Source organism: Hemiscyllium ocellatum, chromosome 15 (assembly GCF_020745735.1).
Source record: "Hemiscyllium ocellatum isolate sHemOce1 chromosome 15, sHemOce1.pat.X.cur, whole genome shotgun sequence".
Taxonomy (NCBI): domain Eukaryota; kingdom Metazoa; phylum Chordata; class Chondrichthyes; order Orectolobiformes; family Hemiscylliidae; genus Hemiscyllium; species Hemiscyllium ocellatum.
Window position 1 is genome coordinate 27,884,517 of NC_083415.1, and position 26,267 is coordinate 27,910,783.

Here is a 26,267-nt window from a genome sequence, read left to right on the forward strand (position 1 = left end):
AACATCAAATGTAGGAAAGATGCTGGAATCCATCAGCATAGGATAAACATAAACTGATCAAAGACAATTACCACTTATTTATTAAACATCGGTCTGTGATTAATGTCTTTGATTAAAATGTAATGCAAGGGGTCATGTGTTCTGAATTCTGTCTGACAGCAAGCCCAGCTTGAATTTTAGAGATTAAATGGGGGCCCAGATTATTTTATTAGGAGGAAGGTGCAATATATTTGCATATAGTGACAGTGGCATCAGCCTGTGTGGTAGAAAAGTGTTGAGAATGTGTTTCAGGTTGTAAATAATGCTGCTTTAAGCTGCATCCCGGATACTTACTGAGCATTGAAATCTAAATCCAAGGTCCATATGATGCATGTTCCCACAGATAATTGGCTTTGAGAGGGGATATGTCTAGGATAGAGTCATGCAATATAAAAACAGACCCTTCGGTCCAACCAGTCCATGCTGAGTATAATCCCAAACTAAACTAGTCTCACATGCCTGGTCCTGGCCCATATCCTTCCATGCCTTCCTTATTCATGTAATGATCTAAGTGTCTTTTAAATGGTGTAATTATGTCTGCATCCACCATTTCCTCAGGAAGTTTATTCCCCACGTGAATCACCCTCTGTGTAAAACATGTGCCCCTCATGTCTTTTTTAAACTCTCGCTCCTCTTACCTTAAACATATGCCCCCTTGTCTTGAATTTCCCCTTCCTAAGGAAAAAAGACACCTCCTATTAACCCTACCTCTACCCCTCATGATTTTATATATCTCTCCAACCTCCCATACTGCAGTGAGAAAGGTCCCAGTCTATTCAGCCTGTCTTTCCAACTCAAACCTTCCATACTTGGCAATACCCTGGTGAATCTCTCCTGAACTCTCTCTAGCTGAATTATATCTCAAAAACTCACAAATAAGGGCTATCTTTCAGGATCCAGGAAAGGGAGCGTGGTTATAGGTAGTAAGATATCATCCTTTGTCATTGGTTCATGGATGGGAGCACACACTTGGATTGAAAAGACCAAATTTGTGAACATTTGTAACAAAGCTGTAACATTCATTTAACTTAGTCTGGAGCGAGAACTACCAGGAAAAATCTGCACCATGAAAGACAACTTTTAGTTCCACGCAGTGAAAGAAAAAAAACAGAAGTATCATTGGTAGCTAAAAATAATTTGGATTTGGTTCCAGGAAAAATGAATGTCTGCTTTTAGGACAGTATAGCATTTGTCTATGAGGTTTCTTTTTCCATTGTGATACAGGGGAATGTTCTGTTTGTAATCTAAAGTATAGGTTTTGTATAAATAATAATAATAATTTTATATACTGTAATAATAGTCATTGGCAATTTTCATCTCTTGCAATCATAGTCTTCAAAAGTGGAATTTTGTTGGGTCAAGCTTACCAACTGCAAATTCTGATTCCTTTCTTTAAAGTTATCAGTCACAATGGAAAATGTAATATTAATCTTGTTGAATATTTTGAGGTGATCGCATGCATAACTAATAGGAGATTACCTATGTTCAAATTTGATAATTAGTAAAGAATGAAAATACATAGAATTAGAGATAACTTTGATATGCGATTTGGTAATTGATTGACAGATGAATGAGGCAAATGGATAAAGGGAGTCATATTTGGGATATGTTAATTGATGTTCCTAGTGATCTGTACTGGACCTTCACCGTGCAGGTTAATGATAAATTATTTACAGATAACACTGAGGTAGAAGATGCAGTTAGTTGTGTGGATGTGAGCCGTGAATTACAAAGAGACAGACAGAGTAATTAGTAGGTGGACAATATTATTACATTGAGATCAATTTAGGAAAATGTAATTTTATTCATGTAAGATACATTGGAAAATCAAGAATGAGACATCAGGAGCTGCAGAGGAACAACAGAATTTAGATGGTTAAAAAGCTAGCAGATAGATGAAATAGGTAATCAGAAAGGCTAATGGAGTATTGGCCTTTATCTCAAATGGTTTGTAGTAAGAAGTGAGGAGTAATATTTCATTTCTAGACTTAAGGTTATATCCCATCTGCTTATTGATCAGGTGATCTAACTGGCGCAACTGATTTGAGGAACTGAATTCATTTCTGTTTGTGTATTTGAATACTCTGAGGAGATTATTGTACAGTCAGAAGTCTTCTTTATTGTACACATGATTGGAAACTTTTCTCAGGCTTTGGGCTAAAAGAATTGGACTGTACTGAGAAAGCTGCAAAACAATGTGCAGCGCCACAACCCCACAATCTTAAGATACATTCTGCCATCTGCTGGTGAGTCTTATTATAGTTTCATATTTACTTGAGAATATGTTGTCTTAGTTTTCAGTTCACAGTTTTTCAGACCCTATAACAGCAATACTTTAGTCGCTTCTTTTTTGACCACAAAATTTGGGGGAATGCTATTTTGAGCATTGATTCTCAAATCCAGTATCCATGAGAGCAAGTTGCTCCAGAAATGGTGATATAGTAACAAAAAAAAGCGGCAGATAGAGTCTAATCAACCCCTTGAGCATGCTACACCATTCATTATGATCATGGCTGATCATGAAGCTCAAAAATTGAATCCTGTCCTCCCCTGAATCCCTTTAGCCGCAGGAGCTATATCTACCTCCTTCTTGAAAGGACTTTATGTTTTGGCCTCAACAACGTTCTGTGGTAGTGAATTCCACAGGTTCACTACTCTCTGGATCAAGAAATGTTTTCTCATCTCCATCCTAAAAGATTTAACCCTCATCCTTAAGCAACGCCAAATGGTTCTGGACCCACCCAAACATCAGGAACTTCCTTCATGCATCTAGTCTGCCTGGTCCTGATAGAGTTTTAGAGTTTTAGAGGTTTTTATAAGAAGCCCACCCTCATTCCTCTAAACACCCATGAATACAATTCTAACTGACTCAATCTCTCCTCATGTCAGTTCTGCCATCCCAGGAATCAATTTGGTAAACCTTCGCTGCATTCTCTCTATTGTAATAACATCCAAAACTGCACACAGGAGTTTTAGAATACTGTCTGCTGAACCTGCATGCCTACATGCAGAGGCTGGTGCACAAGGGCACCTAGATATTATTGAACATTCCCCTCTCTCAATTCACAACTGTTCGAAAATTAACCAGCCTTCCTATTCTTGCTACCAAAGTTGATAACCTCACATTTATCCACATTATACCGCATCTGTCTTGTGTTTGCCCACTCCCTCAGCCAAACGTTGCAATATTACATTTAACTTGCTCACCTAAACCATTAACAATATTGGAAGATGATCACTAATGCATCCATTATTTATAGAGCCATTTCCTTTAATACTTTGGGATGTAGATTACATTTATCAGTCTTCTATCCCATCAATTTCACCAACATTATTTCTCTACTAATACAGATTTGCTTCAGTTCCTCCCACTTACGAAATCTTGTGTTATCATTTCTGGTAAGTTATTTATGTTGATCTTTCAGCAGGCAGAAGTGAAGTGTAAATTTAGTTAGTCAGCTATTTCTTTGTTCTCCAATTTCTGACTGTAAGTGGTTTACATTAGTTTTCACCAATCATTTTTTCTTTAAATACCTAGAGAGATTTTTACAGTTAATTCTTACATTTTCTGCAAGCTTACTCTCCTTCTCTATTTTCTCTCCTTAATCAATCCCTTGGTCCTTATTCTCAATCCTCAGGTCTATTGCTGTTACTTGCTAATTTGAATGTCTTTTTTTGCATCCCATATGATCTCTAACTTTGTTCATAAGTCATGGTTTGCCCACTGTTCTCTTTGCATTCTTGCACCAGACATTCACTTTTTTAATGCTTGCCATTGCCTATTCAATTGTTCCTTTCAGTAACATTATCTAATCCATCAGAACCAACTAATGCCTCATACTATTGTAGTTTCCCTCAAGACCCTGGTCTCAGACACTTTCACTCTCCAGCTTGATGAAGAATTCTATCATACTATAGTCACTCAACCCCAAGAGGTCTCTCACAACTATGATATCAGTTATTCCTTTCTCACTGCATCATACCCAGTCGATAATGACCTGGTTCCTCAATGCATTGGTCTAGAAAACAATTCTGTATACACTCTAGGAATTCTTCTTCTATGGTGTTGTGACTAACTTGATTCACCCAATCTATATGCAGAATGAGGTCAGCCATAATTACACATATTTCTTTACTACATGCATCTCTGATTTCCTGTTTAATACCATTCCGAACATCACCACGACAATTTGGTGGTCTGTGTAGGAGCAGATATAGGCCATTACATCCCTATGAGTGATTTTTGCCTTTTGATATTTCTCAATTCTACTTACACAGATTCTACATTTCCTGAGCTGATACCTTTCCTCAATATTCTGTTTATTGCCTTTTTAACCAGGAATGTAACTCCACCACCTTTTCCTTCTTTCTCTGCCCTTCATAAATACCAAATATATCTGAATGTTCAGCACCCATCCCTGATCACTCTGCAGCCATGTCTTTGTAATCCCAACCTATATCATACTTAATTACATCAATTTGCATGATTAATTCACCAACTTTATTTTGAATGCTCTATGCATTCAGGCACAAAGTCTTTAGGTCTGTCTTTATAATGTTCCTCGTCCTATTCCACTATTTCTTAGAGTCATAGAGTCGTAGAGATGTACAGCATGGTAACCCATCCATGCCGACCAGACATCTTAACCCAATCTAGTCCCACCTGCCAGCACCCGGCCCATATCCCTCTAAACCCTTCCTATTCATATACCCATCCAAATGCCTCGTAAACGTTGCAATTGTACCAGCCTCCTGAACCCTTTCAAGTTTCACAACATCTTTCCAATAGGAAGACCAGAATTGCACGCAATATTTCAACAGTGGCCTTACCAATGTCCTGTACAGCCGCAACATGACCTCCCAACTTCTGTACTCAATACTTTGACCAATAAAGGAAAGCATACCAAACACCTTCTTCACTATCCTACCTACCTACGACTCCACTTTCAAGGAGCTATGAACCTGCACTCCAAGGTCTCTTTGTTCAGCAACACTCCCTAGGACCTTACCATTAAGTGTATAAATCCTGCTAAGATTTGCTTTCCCAAAATGCAGCACCTCGTATTTATCTGAATTAAACTCCATCTGCCACTTCTCAGCCCATTGGCTCATCTGGTCAAGATCCTTTTGTAATCTGAGGTAACTTTCTTCACTGTCCACTACACCTCCAATTTTGGTGTCATCTCCAAACTTTCTCACTGTACCTCTTATAATCGCTTCCAAATCAGTTATGTAAATGCCAAAAGATAGAGGACCCAGCACAGATCCTTGTGGCACTGCACTGGTCACAGGCCTCCAGTCTGAAAACAACCATTCACCACCACCCTCTGTCTTCTACCTTTGAGCCAGTTCTGTATCCAAATGGCTAGTTCTCCCTGTATTCCATGAGATCTAACCTTGCTAATCAGTCTCCCAAGGGGAACCTTGTCAAACGCCTTACTGAAGTCCATATAGATCACATCTACTGCTCTGCCCTCATCAATCTTCTGTTACTTCTTTAAAAAACTCAATCAAGTTTGTGAGAATTGATTTCCCATGCACAAAGCCATGTTGACTATTCCTAATCAGTCCTTGCCTTTCCAAATACATGTGCATCCTGTCCCTCAGGATTCCCTCCAACAACTTGCCCACCACTGAGGTCAGGCTCACTGGTCTATAGTTCCCTGGCTTGTCTTTACCACCCTTCTTAAACAGCGGCACCACATTTGCCAACCTCCAGTCTTCCGGCACCTCACCTGTGACTATCACTGATACAAATATCTCAGCAAGACGCCCAGCAATCAATTTTCTAGATTCCCACAGAGTTCTCGGGTACACCTGATCAGGTCCTGGGGATTTATCCACTTTTAACCATTTCAAGACATCCAGCACTTCCTCCTCTGTAATCTGGACATTTTGCAAGATGTCACCATCTATTTTCATACAGTCTACATCTTCCATATCCTTTTCCACAGTAAATACTGATGCAAAATATTCATTTAGTATCTCCCCCATTTTTTGTGGATCCACACAAAGGCCACCTTGAGGGGGCCTATTCTCTCCCTAGTTACCCTTTTGTCCTTAATATATTTGTAAAAATCCTTTGGATTTTCCTTAATTCTATTTGCCAAAGCTATCTCTTGTCCACAATTTGCCCTCCTGATTTCCCTCTTAAGAATACTCCTACTTTCTTTATACTCTTCTAAGGATTCACTCAATCTATCCAGTCTATACCTGACATATGCTTCCTTCTTTTTCTTAACCAAACCCTCAATTAGTCTTACTGTGGGTCTGTTTGATTCTAGCATTTGATTCCTCTGATCACTTCTGTTATTGCCTTTAATTTGTTCTTTCCCTTGATTCCTCTTCCTCTGACTTCTTGTATAGATCCCATTCTCTGTCAAGTTAGTTTAAAAATTCCCCTACCTCTCAAACTCTTAGTCCAAGTCCTGCCCAGGTATAACTGCCCAGTTTGTACTCATCCTCCCTTTTCCAGAACTGGTCTCAATGTCCAGGAATCTGAAACTCTCCCTCTTACACCCTCTCTTTAGTCACATGTTCATTTGACATATCCTGCTTTTTCGACTCTGATGAGCATGTAGCACGGGTAGTAATCCTGAGTTCACTTTGTTTACCGACCTACTTTTCAGTTTGCTTCCTAACTCCTTTTATTCTACTTTCAGTACCTTGTTCCTTTTTTCACCTACATTGTTCATATCAATGTACACATGATCACAGGCTGTTCTCCCTCTCCCTCCAGAATGTCCTGTAGCTGCACTGAGACATCTTTGACACTTGCATGAGCAAAGGCAACATGTCATCCTGAAGTCTCCACCGGAAAAATAGAAATGCATATCTATTGCCCTACAATTGAAACTCCAACGACTATTGCATTTCCACACTTTTTTCTCCTCCCCTGTGCAGCAGAGCCAACTATAATGCCACTGTTCCTGACTGTTGCTGTTTTCCCTGAGAGGCCATTCCCCTTGACAGCAGCCAAGGTAGGATATCTGTTTTTCATGGGAAAGGTCACATGGAGTTCCTGCGCTGCCTGCCTAGTCGTCTTACTCTGCCTGAACTGGGTCAGAATGACTGATATCCCAATTTTTGCTTTTTTAATTTTGATTAGATTAGATTATATTAGATCACTTAAAGTGTGGAAACAGACCCTTCGGCCCAACAAGTCCACACCGACCCTCCGAAGAGTAACCCACCCAGATCCATTCCTCTCCCTTTTATCCCTTCATTTATCCCTTCACCTAATACTACGGGCAATTTAGCATGGCCAATTCATCTAACCTGCACATTTTTGGACTGTGGGAGGAAACCGGAGACCCAGAGGAAACCCACGCAGACACGGGATGAATGTGCAAACTCCACACAGACAGTTGCCTGAGGCGGGAATTGCACCTGGGTCTCTGGCGCTAACCACTGTGCCACCGTAGAGAGTAGAATAAAAGGAGTTAGGAAGCTAGCTGAAAAGTAGGTCGGCAAACAAAGTGAACTCAGGATTACTACCCATGCTACATGCTCATCAGAGTCGAAAAAGCAGGATATATCAAATGAACATGTGACTAAAGAGAGGGTGTAAGGGGGAGAGTTTCAGATTCCTGGGCATTGAGACTGGTTCTGGAAGCGGGAGGATGAGTACAAACTGGGCAGGTTATACCTGGGCAGGACTTGGACTGATGCCCTAAGAGGTTGAGAGGTAGGTGAATGTTTATTCCAATGATCTATAATGCTGGACTATTTATTTCTTTACTTTTCTAATTTTTTTCTTTGTTTCCTAAGTATTTGATTATTATAAATAACTGCACCTGGCTAACTCTCTACCTAAGATGTAATGCAGCGACTGTGGATTTTTCATTGTTCTCATTTGAGTACATGTGACAATAAAGCTAATTCAATTCATTGGTGGTTGCCCATTCCTTTATTTGCCTGCGGTGTCTTAAACTGCAGTGTGATCATCTCTCTGTATGTGCTATCCGCACTGCTCTCAGCTTTGGAGATGGTCCACTGTGCTTCTAGGCATTGCACCATCTCTGAAACTGGGGCTTCCAGGAGCTGCAGTTGGACATATTTTCTGGACACATGCTGCCCCTGAGCACTCCGACATAAAGCAAGAGGAGCGTGAGATCATGGCTTTGAGCTGTCCTGCCATAACTTGCCCCTTTCAGGTGATGCTTAATATCAAATAACATCAATTTCTTAAGGAGTCTTCATTCCTATTCCTTGTTACTATAGAATAATGCCCTTAGAGACTATCAACCATAAAACACTTTTACATTATTAGCAATAAAGTTTCTAAATATTAATATTTCATTATCTAGTACTTACCAATCAACACTAACCCTTAGAACCTCTACTACTGAAGTAAGGTTAAACCACTCCAATTTTCCTGTGAGACCACTCTCTGTACACACTTCCCAGAATGCTTCACTGTGACACCGACTGTGAGGACACTCTTCCCAGACTGCTTCACTGTGATGCTGATTGCGAAAACACTTTTTCCAGAGGAAGTAGGTGGAGGCTGGTACAATTACAACATTACATCTTGATGCATTCATGAATAGGAAGGGCTATTCATGAATGGGCCAAGAGCTGGCAAATGGGACTAGATTAATTTCGGACATCTGGTTGGCATGGATGAGTTGGACTGAAAGGCCGGTTTCTGTGCTGTGCTTTTCTATGACTCTATAACTCTTTAAGAAATTTAGCATTGGAATACAGCAACAATATTTTGGACTAAGTTTGGGGACTAGCATGCAGAAAGATTTGCATTTTGTAAGAAATATTAATAATGTAAATCTCTTTATGGTATATATGAATCAGCGTGGTCATGATCCTTCTCTTTTTATTGTCACTTCCTCCTTCTTTTTGAACAATCAATAGGCTCAGAAGTTCAAACAATGGGCAACTAAGTTCAAGGAAGTGTTGTTTTGATTCCATGTTAAATGTTGAAGTTTTCCATGGCGTATTGGATAGAATGGCTCAGGTACTCACAAGGTGGTCATTGATGATAGAGTTAGCATGAAACCAGAAAGAAAAATCAGTCAAAGAAAAACAGCAATATTTGAAAATGAATGCGTTAGTCATACTGGAGCATTGTCCTGAGCTATACAGAACAAGTCAGACAAGTATGAGTCATTCATCAGTTTTACTGGATTTTCCTGCTGGGAGAATAATTTTGACAGGCTTGAAATAAGTTATTGTTTTGATTTTGATTTTTCTGTTACCCATGGTCTTAGAATCATAGAGATGTACAGCATGGAAACAGACCCCACGTTACAACTTGTCCATGCCCCTCATGAGTTTATAAACCTTTGTAAGGTCACCCCCCAGCCTCAGACTCTCAAAGGAAAATATTCCCAGCCTATTCAGCCTCTCCCTATAGCTCAAACCCTCCAACCCTGGTTCTTGAAAATCTTTTCTGAATGCTTTTGAGTTTCACAGCATCCAACTTGGGAAATAGCCCACCCTTGCTTGTCTGAAATCAGAATGAACAATGTAGCCCTTACACTTTGTGGGCTGCACCCATTGCAGTTATATTAGCTTTGCAACTATTGGAACATTTGAGTCCTCTAATGCTAACACTCTTTTATTAGCAGTTCATACATGGCCTGGTAAGTACCCATCACTAAGAATACATTTGATGCTCCATATCAACAATACAATGAATGTCTGACTGGCATGAGGAGAAGTGCTGAAACCCCATTGCATTTCCATGAGGTACAATGCATTCCATCCTCCCTTAACCATCCCATTTCATTGAGAATGATACATACTATTAAAAACAAAGAAACATTATTGCTCTCATGTAGTGTCCAAGCTGCTTCCCTTGCAAGCACTGCTTAAATAAAGGGCACTTCTTTTAATTTCAAAAATATACTTTATTCATAAAAATATTTTGATATCTGTACAATTGGTGATGCCATTCATATGTGTACATTGCATTTCTTTACATTCAGAGATCAGACTGAATCGTTTGTATATACAAGTCTTTATGTTAACCATCCAGGTGTTTAGCTGACACGTCACTTCTGGGAATAGACCAGACCTGTGTCACGTATAATAGCAATGACAGTGCCTCACACCTGATGATACTATACAGATAGTTGATTTCAATTTCTCTGGAGGAGTAATCTTTAAATCTAAGGTGTTTATTTTTCTTTTGACTCAAATAAATCCATTCCCAAGCAATTCCATGGCTTTTGTGATAATGAAGAGAGTAACAGTGGTTCCTTCAGGCTCGTAATTACCCACTGCAGAAGGTATGCAATTTGAAATTATTTTCTACACAATGAGTAATACCTGACCACCAGAATGATCATTGTGCCCTTTTGCATGAGACTTTTTTTTATTCTTAAATAACTTTGATGAAGTTGTTAAATCTCAAACTGAACTCTTGGTGTGACTGGTCTCATGAAGAAGACTAATGAGTCATCAGTAATAGTTTGAGCTGTTCAAAATCTTGGAGGACTATTGGATCCTGGGTGTCTAGTCTGGTCATCCTTCTAGACAATGTTTTCTGGATTTGAAGACATTCTTTATCCTCTTTTTGGACTTGTTTTCTCTTGCAACATCCTCTCAGTAGCTGATAAGTGCGAAGCGACTTAGCATGCAAGCATTTCAACTTTCTTGATGAAGTCTAAGTCCTCCTGCTCAGTTTTACTTGATGGTATTCCTGATAGTGTGTTTGTTGTTGTGTAGTACTTTTGTTTTACCAGTTTGGTGGAGTTATAGCTTGTGAATCTTAACCTGAATGAGGTTAAGATTGAGTGATGATTTGTGATCCGTTTCAATTTTGAATCGTAATGCTATCATGTAACCTAAAAAATGTTAATAATCTCACATTACTCGCGAAACCTGTTTCCTTATCATTGTCTGGTATTGTTCTGTGCTTTTTTACTGGTATAGATATGTAGTAGTCTGGTCTGCACTTACTGTTTCACTGCTTTTGAAATACTATTGCTGCTAGTTCTGTAGGTGATACATCTGCAGTCACTACAGTTGTTAAGTGTGAGTGCAATTTGCTAAGAGTTGTGAAGAGATTAAGAATTGTTTCAGAGTAGTTTGCTCGACCAAGTTCCAACACTATTATTGAGCTTGACTCAAAGGCTGTCTCACTGGCTTGATGACCTCTGTTAAATTCATTGAAACTTGCCAATGTGATTGACTAGACCAATGGGGAATTATACTTTTACTGTGCAGTTAAAAATATTTGAATTTATGTTATAACTTGGCTTATTCTACTTTATCTTCATTTCATTTGGTAAGTAACCTTCCATTTTATTGTTAAAATAAAATCTGCAACATTGCATACGTATGTTTCAAAAAGGGAACATCTCATTTAAACCAAAACAAACACAACATGATCTATCAAGCCAGGTTTCTGAATGGAATTTAAGTAGTCCATTAGTAAAATCAGCTGGGATCATAACAGTGAGGCAGCAGAAAGAAAGCGATTCCACTTGTCTTTGTGGAGCCTAAAAGGTCATTAATCTCTGGACAACATTGCTGAGCATCTGTCCAGACCACAGATATTGCACTGATCTGGATGGCTGTCTCTAACCAATCTGGCAGAGTTTGGAGAGATGTGCCCTTTTAGAGATCTGAAGGCTTCTTTTCCACTGGGACCTCCAGGTCCCTGTGGTGAAGTAGGCTGTTAACTTCACTCCTTCTTGCATCACCTCCTTCTGAAATGTGATATTGCAAATGATTTCCAATGGTAGGTCCTGGCTTGCAATGCTTGAACTGTTGACTCTGTGAGCATATATGGCTCATTGATTGGATGAGCCATATATGATTGTGTGAGAGGTGTCACCAGGCTCACAAAAGGAGATCCTCCATAAAACTTCCTGAAATTGTCATTTAGTCAAATATGAGAAGATGGAGCCCTATATCACTTCCCTCTTTTTGCATGACAGATGAAATATAAATTAAGCTTAAAAATACTGTGAATGTTGTAATAAACATATTTCTTATAGCATCATGACACATCTGTGCCAGCTTCCAGGCAAACACATCATGCTAAATGGAAGCTGCCACTTTTTGAAACCCAAACTTCAATTTCATTAACACCATTGTTACTATGAAACCCATTTATACAACCCATGAACATAAAGACATGCTAGGAATTGAGGTTAACATAATCTATTTTTTCCTAATCGTGGAACCCAGCTCACCAGTTAATTACAGTGTTAAATATTAACCTGTGGCAAGTCGCTTCTACAATTTTGAGATATGTTAGTCAGTCATGACATGGCAGCACATTTCAGGAAAACAGTACCTGACTGTTTCTGCAGTTCTACCATTTCAGAATTGAGATACTGCCGTATTATCTATAGTCTTTTGAAGGTTTTATTAATTGAGCTGAACATAAAGACTTTTTCCCTTTCTGGCATGTTAACTTAAACATACTTGACCCAATGATGGAAATATTATTGAAGTTTTCAGGCTGGTCAAATAGTTTAGGAAGTAAAACCACGTAACAAGCTACATATTCAAAATAAATTTCAATAACTGGAACACTTGTTAACCTTTTTATTTCATTTTGATTGCTTGATAATCTTTTTTTAAAAAACCGTTGACGCCTTTTTTTGGCGAAATGGTTGCATAGATAACTGAATCGCACTGATTCTCAATTGTAAGATGTAATAACCTATTTCCTTGAATTTCGCATAACTCATGCTGTCAGGTGCTTTCTTGTTCAGACAATGGTTTGAAAACATTATAATCCTGGTTTGATGTCAAGTCTAAGATATAATCTAAGATACCATCAAGATATGGTTGCAGTTAGTGTTGAGATGGGGGATGATGTTGTTGGGGAGGTAAAATAATGAAAGAACATGCCAGAATGGCTCTCTGATGTTTTTCGTCACTGGTCAAACTTCTAATCGCTGCCCAGAATGGGAATGGAAGCCCAATGGATGATATCCTGTTGAGAGTGTAAACAGACTCTTTAACAATGATTTTTAGATTAGATTCGATTACTTACAGTGTGGAAACAGGCCCTTCGACCCAACAAGTCCACACCGACCCGCCGAAGCGCAACCCACCCATTCCCCTACATCTACCCCTTTACCTAACACTACGGGCAATTTAGCATGGCCAATTCACCTGACCTGCACATCTTTGTGACTGTGGGAGGAAACCGGAGCACCCGAAGGAAACCCACGCAGACACGGGATAATGTGCAAACTCCACACAGTCAGTCGCCTGAGTCGGGAATTGAACCCGGGTCTCTGGTGCTGTGAGGCAGCAGTGCTAACCACTGTGCCACCCTTAAATATTTTTTAAATTAGATTCCCTACAACGTGGAAACAGGCCCTTCGGCCCAACAAGTCCAGACCGACTCTCCAAAGAGTAACCCATCCAGACCCATTTCCCTTTGACTAATGCACTTAACACTATGGGCAATTTTACATAGCCAATTCACCTTACCTGCACATCTTTGGACTATGGGAGGAAGCCCACACAGACACAGGGAGAACATGCAAATTCCAAACAGACAGTCACCCTGGAATTGAACCTGGGACCCTGATGCTGTGAGGCAGCAATGCTAACCACTGAGCCATCATAACATACTATTTTGAGCAGTTTTAGGCATTCGCTTGAAGATACATATCTCCCATAAGGCTTAAAAGGTCACTAGCTATAGTGGGGGAGAGCACCATGATTATTCCCAGAAGCAAAAGAAGTGGAGACGTCACCATCCAAAGCAGTCCTTCTGATATCATGCTCTTCCATTATTTTCCCACCTTACCACCCACCCCCCTCCTCAGCCCCACTGAGTTCAACCCAACTTTGACCCAATCAAGGGTGATGTCACAAATAATATCTTAGAAGTCACATCAAGTCAAAGATTGTCATTGTACCAATCTCAAGGGGACATTGCCTCAGCAAGAAAAGACATGTCAACACCACTGTTTCTCAAATGTATAATGCAAATAATGTGAGTCACTCATTCCATACAATAAAGATCACAACTATCATTGGAAGGAAGGACAATTTAAAGAAATTACAGCTGTGGGAACCAGTAACTGGTTCTTTTATTCCAGTATCCCTGTAGCAAAGCCAGTCAAGGGTTAAAAGGTACAAAGGGAGGTCTGTACCCTACATTCAGCAGCTGCCTTTCCCACTCAGGAAGAGAATGAAAGCAGAGGAACGTCAGCAGTTGTGTGGTGCGAAGCTATGCTACTACACATATAACATGCAGGAAATAATCCTGGGGGTTGGGGGTTGGGCGGGGGGAGCACTAAGACAGATGAATGCTCAAAGAAGGCACAGGGTATATAGATAATGGACAAACTGGTGACCAAAGTCTTGTTTTTGTGAGCAGCGCAGTATATAGGATTCTAGTCCAATAGTGCAAGTAAGGTCAGAGGGTCATCAGCTTTGCCATCATGGATAGATTCCCTCAGGTTTGAGGCTTATTGGCTGTGGCCATCTAGTATCTCTCAGCAGCCAGATGTTTATATCCCTCTCTCAGTGTTCAGCTCATATGTAATTGCTGCAAATGGATCCTCTGAGTGTGTGCTAGGTCTCCTGAAAACTATCATGATATTTTCATTCTGAGACAGTCCCAGGCACCAGGATGGTTTATCCCAGTGGAAAGCCATGATGGACGGATCCTAGCTGAGGTAGAGTAATGAGTTTAACACCAGAAGCATGTGTCATGTCAATGTAATAATCATGTCAAAGTCACACAAGTACATAGAAAGTCTGGAAGGGAGAAGAAACTCTAACTTGGTGCAAAGATATAGTGTTTGTGTAAAGGGCCCTTGGGACACAGTGGTAGAGCTGGAAGGCCTGAGTGCTCCAGGGGTGTGTCATATCCCAATTTTGAACAGCCTGAATAAACTTCTATAATGCTTGCATTGATCAAGTGATCTTGTATTTAAGACCAGGGATTTAAGCAGCATACTTTTCAGAAACCAAATATACCTGAACTTGGCTACACAGCAAACCAGGCAATGAGGGTTATCCACAGTTGGCGTGGATTACTGTGGAGCCTCATCTCTGAGACTCTTTTCATGAAAGAGGACATGAACTTAAAAGTGAGAGTCATTGTGCACTGCATGCAATTGGTAGACTCCTCAGTTGTTGTATGTTTGGGAGCAAACTCTAACAAATGTCCATACACTTCCCATTGCTTACTCTAAACTTCCTTGCCTCACTGATAAACATTTCCACAACCATTACCCATCCCAACTTAGCATCTACATGGAATTGAGCAGTCCTGGGCCTATCCTCAGTCCTCCAATAATGACTGCCTTCAGCTTTCAATATCTCCATCACCCTCTCCTGCACTAGTGTATGGCTTTGACCAATTTTCAGGGGCCAAATTCTTCTCTTACCTCAATACTAAATATAGACTTTGGTCATTACATTAAGCCAGGGAATATTAAGCAGTCACCATTTTCAGAAGACCACTTGGAAGACTACTCTACAGTTAAAATGTTAGTCAATATCTAATCCAACAGTTTTTGGCAAGAAATACAAAAAAATGTGTCTGTATGCATTGCCTATGACTTTACAATAACGTGATGGTGGTAACTTGCTGTGAAAGGCTTTATTTCAATAGCAGGAAGTGCCAGGCGAATATAAGTCAAACCAATTTCTTTGCTCCTGCATATTTAGGTTGCGGATTCTGTCCCAACCTAGGAAATGTTGAAGACACAATACAAAGCAGCAATACTTTGGATTCTTTCATTTCTTAGCATCATACATTCTGAACGTTTCCTTAAGCTAAAGAAAGAAACCTCTCCTGCGTTTTGAAACTGGAGTTTATTTATCTTGTTTGGTTATAAAGCTCCATCGATTTATAAGACCACATTCCTGTCTCACCTCTTCAAAATGTGTGGCAAATGCCTGAACAGGCTGCGTAAAAATATCTACAAAACTCCATTAATTCCAAAGCTAAGCCTCAAAGATTGTTTTAAACGAAATCACCATGGTTGCTAAAATACTTTCATGTTAATTATTAAATTAGCAGCACGGTGGCTCAGTGATTAGCACTGCTGTCTCATAGCACCGGGGTCCCAGGTTTGATTCCAGCCTCGTCAGCGTGAGTGTGCTCCAGTTTCCTCCCACATCCAAAGATTTGCAAGTTAGGTGAATTGGTCATGCTAAATTGCCTGAAGTGTTAGGTACATTAGTCAGGGGTAAAGGTAGGGGAATGGGTCTGGGTGGGTTGCTCTTCGGAGGGACGGTGTGGACTTGTCGGGCCGAAGAGCCTGTTTCCACACTGTAGGGAAGCTACATTTAGGCCCACAGAAAACCTACTGATTAGCAACATTCCAGAAACCCAAACTTACAATAGTAATATGAGAACAAATGAATCCCACAGTTTACATGACAAATTTATTACAGATAAGTTACAATTCTTTATTTGCACTGCTTAGAGCTTATTATTTAGAAGGCTATTTGAAGATGAACTCTCAGTCTTTGTTTTTTCAGTTGAAGACTGTTTCAATCAGAAATCCTTTCAATTCCATAATCACTTTTCATTCGAGATTTAAATGAGCACCTTTCTTCTGCTGAGTACCATAATCCCACTCCCTCCTGCATTACAATAACCTGGCGGAAATTCAAAGTTTACTGTACAAGAAATCATGGACATTAAGAACATACATTGCTACAAGTATCAGTGTGATAATACAATTATTCCATTATTTCAAAGGAGAGAAATTTTAAGGAGAAAGAAGAAAATAGTACTTTAAATATGTACTACATTATTCAATATTAACTTTTTAATAGTTGGGAGTAATTTCTAAAAAAAAATCAAATTGTACCAGTGTTAAGACTGTAAAATCCAGAATGAGGAAGCATTAAATTGATCTTATGAAGTGTATGAAGCAACAACAATATATAAGCATTACATAAATCACTCCAGATTTGAATGTTAATTTATTTCCATGTAATTGACTATTTCTACAAACTTCTGTTCTATGTTGTTGGAGTTATACAATTATTTGCGCATTCTACAGTTAGCTAAGATAGCAGCTGTGAATTGTTGACCATACCTTGAGCACATTAAAAAAAATACATTGTGATGAAATGGAAGTTGCCAACTGTTTGTACGTATTATATTATAATTTCTAAAGTTGCTTTTGTCATCTTGTTTTTGATGTCTGCATGTTTGAACAGATTGCAGAACAAACAAATCTTTGTTACATGTTCTAAACTCTATGATGACCTTTTTTAAAAAAAGCTCAGCTCACAGGTTGTATTGTTTACGATTTTAAATAACTCCCATTATGAACATATTTTGTAGAATTGCTCGTATAAGTATAGGGTGATGAAAGAAGTGACAAATGTTTCCGAGCAAACACACCTATATACATTTGAAGAGTTTAAAGATTATAAAGGAAATTTGATGCAATACTTTTCTCAGGTCTTTTAAAGTTCATGAATGAATGGATTTTATATGATCTCTAGAAGGATTGTCTGGATAGTTGTTTTACACACATTTTAAATGTTTTTTTATGCGACATGTAAACACTTGTGAATTCTGCTTATCGATGAGATATGTTATCCAAAATGTATATTAGCAGGAAAGATAAAAGTAGAGAAGTTTTAATGTAATCAATCATAATCATAGAAGAAAAAAGCCATCATAGTTAGTGCTTATTTTGTGATACTGCAATAGACAAAAATGATTGAAATATCCTAAGACCAGAAGTTGAATGGGCCTAAGAAAAGCATGATGGCTATCTTTGTTGATCCATCCTGAAAATATCTGCAGATTCATCACCGTGGTAGCCAAAGTTTCTGAAATTATTCTATTATGTTATTCATTTTTCCACTTGGAAGTTGCTGTCTTAATACAAAATTGCATTCAGAATTGTAGGTCGCAGAAACAACAAATGAGTTCATACAAACCAAAATGACTTTAATCTCCTCACTGTCCCTCTTGTCTCTACAGAGGGAGGTAATCAGTCACAGGACAGTCTTCCAGTTGGTCACTTTGGCTCTGTTAGGTGCTGGGATGTATCTAGGCCAAAGTGAGGGCAGCAGATTCTGGAGATCAGAGTCAAGATTAGAGTGGTGCTGGAAAAGCACAGTAGGTCAGGCAGCATCCAAGAAGCAGGAAAATTGACATTTCTGGCAGGAGCCCTTGTTGTGATGTACCCATCCACCTATTAACTATGTCAGAGCTTTGCTGGAGCGGCCTGTAGTTTCACCTTGTAGCACGGTGGTAATTAATGCAGACGTAGATGTAGAAATTTTTGGCAAGCTGGTTGCTAAAGGTTGGATAGTTTCATATTGCGCAATGTATTGTAATATGTCAATGTATAATATGCAAACTCTAATAATTAGATACAGAATGTTCCAATGTCAATCATTGTGTGGGACAGAGCGCTTAATTTCAGATTTGGACTTGTCTTTGATCTGTTTAAATGTCTGTCCTCTTGCACGATTTTTATGTTAGGATGGATTCTGAGTTGAGAACCCAAAAGTGGCTGTAGCAGATGCTTTGCCATTGGTGCTAATTAAGAAGTTGCCTTTGGGAGCACCAAGTGGCTAGGTTACCCCCTGTGGGCAGACTCATAGGTATCTTCACATTAAGGACAAAACTGAGCACCAGCAGGGGTGATAGCTATACCCTGATGGCACGTTGATTGGGAAAAAACTGCCATTGAAACACAATAATCAGACCTAAGCTTCCACGAACAAACACAGTAGATGCTGGGGAAACTCAGCAAGTTTGGTAGCATCTATGGAGAGTGGAAAACAAAATTAATGTTTCAAGTCCAGTATGACTCTTCGTCAGAACTGAACAGGGTTGGAAAATGTTTTTTTTAATGCTTTTCACAGAGGTGGAGGTGGAGGTGGAGGTGGAGGTGGAGGTGGAGGTGGAGGGGGAGGTGGAGTGGAGGTGGAGGTGGAGTGGAGGTGGAGGTGGGGTGAAGTGAACAGTTGGCTTGGAAGCCCAGTGCAAAAAGTAAAAGTGGTATTAATTATGGTGAAATAGAAATAGAGATGTAAAATTAAGATATGGAAGGTGGAAAATATGTTCTTTCTGTAAACAACATACAAGTAAAGACTGTAAGAGAAATGGAGATCATGTGTTCAAGCTCTGAAATTGTGAAATTCAATGTTGAGACTTTGAGGCTGTAAAGTGTCCAAGTGGAAAATGAGGTGTTGTCCCATGAGCTTGTGTTGTGCTTTGTTGAAATACTGCATCCTGCCCTGGACAGAAATATCAGCATGAGAGCAAGGGGATTTATTGTAATAGCGAGCAGCTGGAAGGTCAGGGTTATTACTATGGACAGAGCGGAGATGTTCTGCAAAGTGTTCACTCAGTTTGCTTTTGGCCTTGCCATTATAAAGGAAACCACATTATGAGAAATGATTACATAAGGGAATACTAATAAAAGCTTGCTTCCACTGTAAGGTGTGTTTAGGACTTTGGACAATAAGGAAGGAGCAGGTGAATGCATTTTATTTTTATGATTGCATGGGAAAATGCCACAGGGGAGTGAGAAAATGTTAGGAGTGATGGAGGTGTGGTCTAGGGTGTCACAGAGGGAATAGTTCTTATGAAATACTGGAGGGGAGGGGGGGTGTTTGACTGTGGCAGGAATGGCAGAATCCCTTATCATTATTCTGGGAAGGATGGAAGGTAATAAGGACAGAGAAGTGGGAGATGGGTTGGACATGGCTCAGGACCTTATCAATCACAGTCAGGCAGAATCTGCTTTTGATGAAATAGGAGGTCATGTTGGAATCAGCTCAGTGGAGTTGACATCATCAAAACAGATGTGATAGTGACAGAGAACCTGACAGAATAGAATAGAATCCTTCAAAGAAACGCCATGAGGAGGTGTACTTGAGGTAAATGTCAGAGTCATAGATATGCCTCTCCAGACAACCAGCCAGAGTTGCCATAGTTCCGGCTAAGATTCTGCCATTGGCAGCTGGACATTCTAGGTCCAGAGATATGTGAAATCACATTCCAAGATCATATGCATGCTATTTACCACATGCATGATCTAAAGCAAATAGCAAACAGTCACTAAAGTGACTGAGAAAAGATCTTGTGGAATCATTAGGACAGGCAAAGGTAACATTATTTCTGCCTGAATCATGGAATTAATTTATAAAATTAATTTTTTTGGATTGTCTGTTATTTTTGTGATAAGGCATCTTAGTTGATGTCATAGCTACTGACAAAGAAAAAGCAAATAATTTAGGACTATTAGTGAATGAGGAGTTAGCATTGATACCATTTTTCATAAATTATTTATTCACACACAATTTAGAGACAATGCAGCTTTCCAGGTTGCAGCCTCCCTTCCCCTTGTTTCTTCTGGCATCTTGTTTGAGCTCGCCAGTCCTCTGCACATTTGAAGGAGCAGAGATTAGCTTTGCTCCCACCACAGCCCTACCCCACTTCACTGATACCACAAAATGATGCTCCCCAGAAGGAATTACTCATTCCACTATGTTTAAGTAGTCTTTTTGGAAGAACTATGCATTCCATCTGTTGCTATTTTCCCATAGCCCTTCAAATTCCTCCTGCCAATTTTTATCTAATTAATTTTAAATGCTATTGTTGAATGTACTTCCACTATTCAAGCAGTACTTCCGTACAACCAGGTGATGAATACATTTTAAAGTTTCAGAAGGCAGCTCACCACCATCTTTTCAAGGAAAACTAGCGAAAGGCAAAAATACCCGATAAAAAACCAGAAGAGCTGTAGATGCTGTAATCCAGAAACATAGACTGAAGTTGCTGGAAAGGCCCAGAATGTCTGGCAGCACCTGTGAAGAGAAATTAGAGTTAATGTTTTGGTTCTGATGATCCTTTCTTAGAACTGCTGGTAACTAGGAAAATATCGGCTTGTATAAACTGATGATTTATGGTTAGCTTTTCTTAGAACTTTATAAGAACATAGGTAAAGACTATATCAGAACCTTTGACCGATTGTCATTGATAAGCTATCAGTAAAACATTTAAATATTTGCAATCATTGCTAAAGTATGTTTCCACCCACTTCTTTGTTAAAACATATTGAGACTTGTTGAACTGCATTTGTTTTGCAAATGAAGTCAAAACATCCTCCATAAAACTGTGTTAAGCTTAACTGATTTTCATAGTCCGGTTTGCATTCTTGCAGTATGGACACAACAATCTTGCTGGTTTTCCTTCTAACAGTAAGTAAAATATTGTGATTTTGTATTGCGATCTTAACAGGCAAGGAACAAGTGTAGAAGTAAATAAGTTCAATGCAAATATAGCAGAAATATCTTTTGTCATACTATTAGAATCTCCACTGTAGCTGAACTCCTGCTTGCTAGATCACCATTTTATTCATTGGTTTATGTCATTGGTTCTCCCATGGTACTGTTCTTGATGTGTCTGCAATAATTGTAATGCTGAAATGAAGCAGGATTAGCGACTATAGAAGTCAGCAGATGTAATTCAGTCCTTGTTTTAATTTTATGCACGTTTGTTATCCTACACCTGTATTTAATGGAAGCTATCTATGTAAATTTAACTGGCCATAAGATAAGTTTTCTGTTAGTAGCTGTGATTAAGCTTCCATTTGAAGAAACAATGTAATTATACTGTGATGAGTTCAGAGCATTAGTTACTCACATAAATATTGATATAGGAACACATATTGGAAATTTTTTTAAAAATCCATTCATACTTAAGCTTTCTCATATTTAAAATGGATGACATCATACCTTTAGTTGTTTCCTGCTCTCCTAGTTCTGTAGTATTTGCCTGGATGCATTAAAAAAAATAACCAACTGTCATTCATCTGTTGGAGCTAGGCCCTTAAATGGCTCAGGTAGAAAACCTCAACATTAAATGGAAAAGCTTTTGTTGTTTCTTATGCATTTGGTTTCCAGTTATGTTTTCATTTTTATTTCAGCTGTCCATTCCTAGTAACAACTGAACTACACATTTTTTACATTTTTCAATTTCAGCACTTATGCTTCAGATGCTAAATTATAAGAAGTGAGTACAGAATGCTTCCAATATCAGAGTGTATGCCAAGAGCAATTAAAATGCCGTGTTGCTGTCCACTTAAGAAAGTTGCAAACTGACTGACATATTTTTATTTTGCCTGGTGACTGGTTAACAATTCAAATGTTTGGATAGAGCCATCCGAATTATTTCTCTCTCTTTTCAAGTTTGGTAGCACATTTGGTTGAATTAAATAGTGGATCTCAAATTCTGTAACTTTTACTGTGCTTTCAACCACTGCATGCATCTCTGCTAGTTCACTAGCCTGGTAACACATTTCCCCCATTAGTAACTTAATGTCGATGGTCAATTTGCTGAATTCCCTCTCTATCTTGCTACTTTCTGGCATTGTTTTCTCTGTTTCAAAACTTTTATTTCATTTGTATTGTTGTGTTCTATCCATAATAGTTAAATTGCATTTGAAACTCAGAAACTCAATCCTTTACTTTTTAATACTTACTCAGGGGTCGTTGGGCATATTAGATTAGATTACTTACAGTGTGGAAACAGGCCCTTCGGCCCAACAAGTCCACACCGACCCGCCGAAGCGCAACCCACCCATACCCCTACATTTACCCCTTACCTAACACTACGGGCAATTTAGCATGGCCAATTCACCTGACCCGCACATCTTTGGACTGTGGGAGGAAACCGGAGCACCCGGAGGAAACCCACGCAGACACGGGGAGAACGTGCAAACTCCACACAGTCAGTCGCCTGAGTCGGGAATTGAACCCAGGTCTCTGGCGCTGTGAGGCTGCAGTGCTAACCACTGTGCCACCATGCCGCCCGACAGTAGCTGGCCAGCATTCATTACCTGTCCCTAATTGCCCTTGAGAGCTTAGTAGTGATCTGCTTTCATGAACAGCCAACAATACTATTAGGGAGGGAATTTCAGGACATTGAAGGAACAGCAAAATATTTCAAAGTCAGGAGGGAGAGTGGCTTGGACGTGTTCCCATGTATCTGCTGTCCCTGTCTTTTCAGATGTTAGTGGCATGGTATTGAAAAGAGCTGTCTAAAAATATTTTTTGAATTTCTGCAGCATGTCTTGTAGACCATAGGATCCCTACAGTGCAGATAGATGCTATTTGGCCCAGTGCATCTATACTAATCCTTTGAAGAACATCCCACTCTATCACGGTAACTCCACATTTACCATAGTCAACCCACCTAGCCTACACGTCCCTGAACACAATGTGACAATTTAGCAATCTAAATTGTCAATTTACTTAGTAGTCAATCTACCTAAACTGTTCGTCTTTGGACTAGCTCACTCACTCTCTTGGACGTGAACAGTGTGAGTCTTGCAGCTGCTCCTGAGATTGCAGCCTTACTTACACATTGGTTATGGTTTTATTGCAGTTATTATACTTCACTAATACAAGATTTTTATTCATTTTGTTTCTTTGAAATTCAAAAACACAAGTAAACTAAACAGAAACGATCACTTTCTTTACAAACTGACATTTTTTGTTATATGCATATCAGAAGCCTATGGTGAACAGCTGAAGTTTTTTTCTAAATGTAGAAACATAAAATGAAATTTTTTTTAAGGAAAGTGTATTTTTTTACTTTGCAAGAGTGTTTTTTGAACAGCGGAAGAGTTTTCCTTTTAAAATGGAATTGTGTTTTTGTTTTGGAGAACCTGATAAACAGTTGGCTCCAGAGAAGATCTTTATTTAATAGCCGAGGAATTTATCGAATCCACTAAGTGGTTGATTTTATTTGAGATTTATATGTCTGATTTCTTTTTATTTTGCATTTTCACATTATTTTCTGTGTAATGAAAGGTGGTTTATTTTATTGAAAGTTGATTTATTTTTAGGCTGACTGTTATTGAAGGCATAAAAGAGGTAAAGAGTGAGATGGCTAGTAAATTTAGAAAAGATTTTAGCAAGCAACCTGTCTGAAGGTGCTGGTCAAAGAAAGCTGCTGTGGGAGTTCCCGATTCATCAGGGATTTTCTGGCTGACTCTCTGTAATTTCTCTCCTGTAAGAATCAAATTCACTTTTTGTCAAGAGGTGTGTTGTGGGATGTTGCAGGAAATCGGAGCAGCTCTTTGTTTAGTTACGTTTTCGTGTTAGGTGGATTTTCAAATAGTTCTGTTATTCTAAATTTGATTTTCTTTTGTTTGTGTGTCAATAAATTCTGTTTGACATCAGGCTGAGTGGTTTGACCAGCTGCACCACTCCTGGGACATCCATTCCACATCTTCTTAAAACAACGAGAAAAGTTAGGTTTTGGGCTGCCTTCCTGAAATGTTTTGAGGGGGGTCTGTCCACAGTTTTACAGGTAAGGCTGTTGAACTCAGGGCATGTTTTGGAACTTGGGATTGGGGCATCATAGCAATTATAGATACTTGGCTGAGGCATACACAGGACTAGCAGCTCAATGCTCTGGGTTTTAGATTGTAATAATGGGAGATTTTAATTTTCCAAACATTGACTGGTGTTAAAGGTTTGGATGGTAAATTGTTTGTCAAACGTGTTCAATAAAATTTTCTTTATCAATATGTGGATCTTCCTACTAGAGATGGAGCAAAACTTGACCTTCTTTTGGACAATAAGGCAGGGCAGATGATCGAAGCGTAAATAGAGGAACACTTTGGGTCTAGTGATCATAATTCCATAAGTTTTAAAATGGTTATTGAAAAGAATAAGTCTTCCATGAAAGTTAAAGTTTTTAATTGGAGTAAGACAAATTTTAATGGTATGAGACAAGAACTTCCAGAAGTTGATTGGAGGTAAAAGGTAAAAGGATGTCTGACAAGTGGGAAGCCTTCAAGGTTTTGATCATATGAGTTCAGAAGCATTTTGTTCCTGTTTGAGTGAGGGTAAGGCTGGTAAGATTAAAGAACAATGGATGAATAAAGATATTGAGGTTCGAGTCAAGAATAAAAGAGAATCTTGTATCATATACAAACAACTGGGTTCAAATTAATCTCTTAATCAATTTAAAGAGTGCAGGGACATTCTTAAGAAAAAAACTTAGAAAAGCAAAGAAGGAATATGAGATAGCATTGGCAGATAAGGGTAATCCAAAGAGATTCTACAAGTACATTAAGAGTAAATAACTAGAGAGAGGGTAGGGCCCTTAAATGATCAAAGAGGTCATCTTTGTGTTGAACCCTTGTAGATGGGAGAGATATTAAATTAATGTTTCACATCAGTTTTTACTGTGAAGAAAGAAATGGAGGCTAGAGAGCTCAGAGAAATAACTATTATTTTTTAAAAACAGTTCTTAGAGAATATATAAGTAGATAAATCTCCAGGACCTGATCTCACATATTCCTGAATGCTATGGGAAGTAAGGGAGGAAATTGAAAAAGAAGAGAAAGAGAGAGAGCGAGAGAGAGGGTGGAGAGATTTATGGAGGAAATAGCTAGCAGTAATGGAGCAGCTCAAATTGAACACATTCCCGGAACAATGTGGGAGGTAAAGGAGGAAATTGAGAGACCCCTTGCAGAAATATTTGCATGACCTATAACTCTGGGTGAGGTGCCTGATTCCTGGAGGATGGCTAATGTTGTGCTTTGGTTTAAGAATGGTCATAAGGAGAATCTGGGGAACTATAGACCTATGAGTCTGACTTCAGTTGTGGGTAATTTGTTGAACGTGATTTTAAAAGATGGAATTTATAAACATTTAGAGAGGCAAAAATTGATTAAAGATAGTCAGCATGGTTTTCTGTGCGGAAAATCATGTCTCACAAACTTGACTGAATTTTTTGAGCAAGTTACCAAAAAGATTGATCAGGGCAGAGCAGCAGGTGTTGTTTACTTAAACTTCAATAAGTCTTTGACAAGATTCTGCTTGGTAGCCTAATTAGTAACATTAGATCATATGGGATTCAGGGTGAGTTTGCCAAATAGATGCATAATTGACTTAACAGCAGGAGACAGAGAGTAGTTGCGGAGGGTTGTTTTTCAGACTGGAAGCCTGATATCAGCGGTGTTCCACAGGGATCAGTGCTGGGTTTGTCCTTTATATAAATGATTTGGATGAGAATATAGAAGGCATGGTTAGTAAGTTTGTGGATGACTCCGAAACTGGTGGCATCGTAGACAGTGAAGAAGGTTTTCAAGATTACAAAAGGGTCTTGATCAAATGGGTCAATGGGATGATGAATGACAGATGGAGTTCAATTTAGATAACTGTGAGGTATTGGATTTTAGTACAACAACCAAGGGCAGAATACATAGTTAATGGTAAGGCCTAGGGTAGTGTTGTAGAAGAGAGAGGCCTAGGGTTCAGGCACA

General features: G+C 39.1%; 1 protein-coding gene across 1 annotated transcript in view; it reads left to right on the forward strand.

Annotated features, from left to right (window-relative positions):
* Positions 1-9,633: 9,633 nt before the first annotated feature.
* Positions 9,634-26,267, forward strand: part of LOC132822653 (cadherin-like protein 26) — a 95,071-nt gene continuing 78,437 nt past the window's right edge. The window contains exons 1-2 of the mRNA XM_060835900.1: positions 9,634-9,641; positions 24,190-24,301. Coding sequence (XP_060691883.1) covers positions 9,634-9,641; positions 24,190-24,301 — 120 coding nt within the window. The remainder of the gene's footprint in view (positions 9,642-24,189; positions 24,302-26,267) is intronic.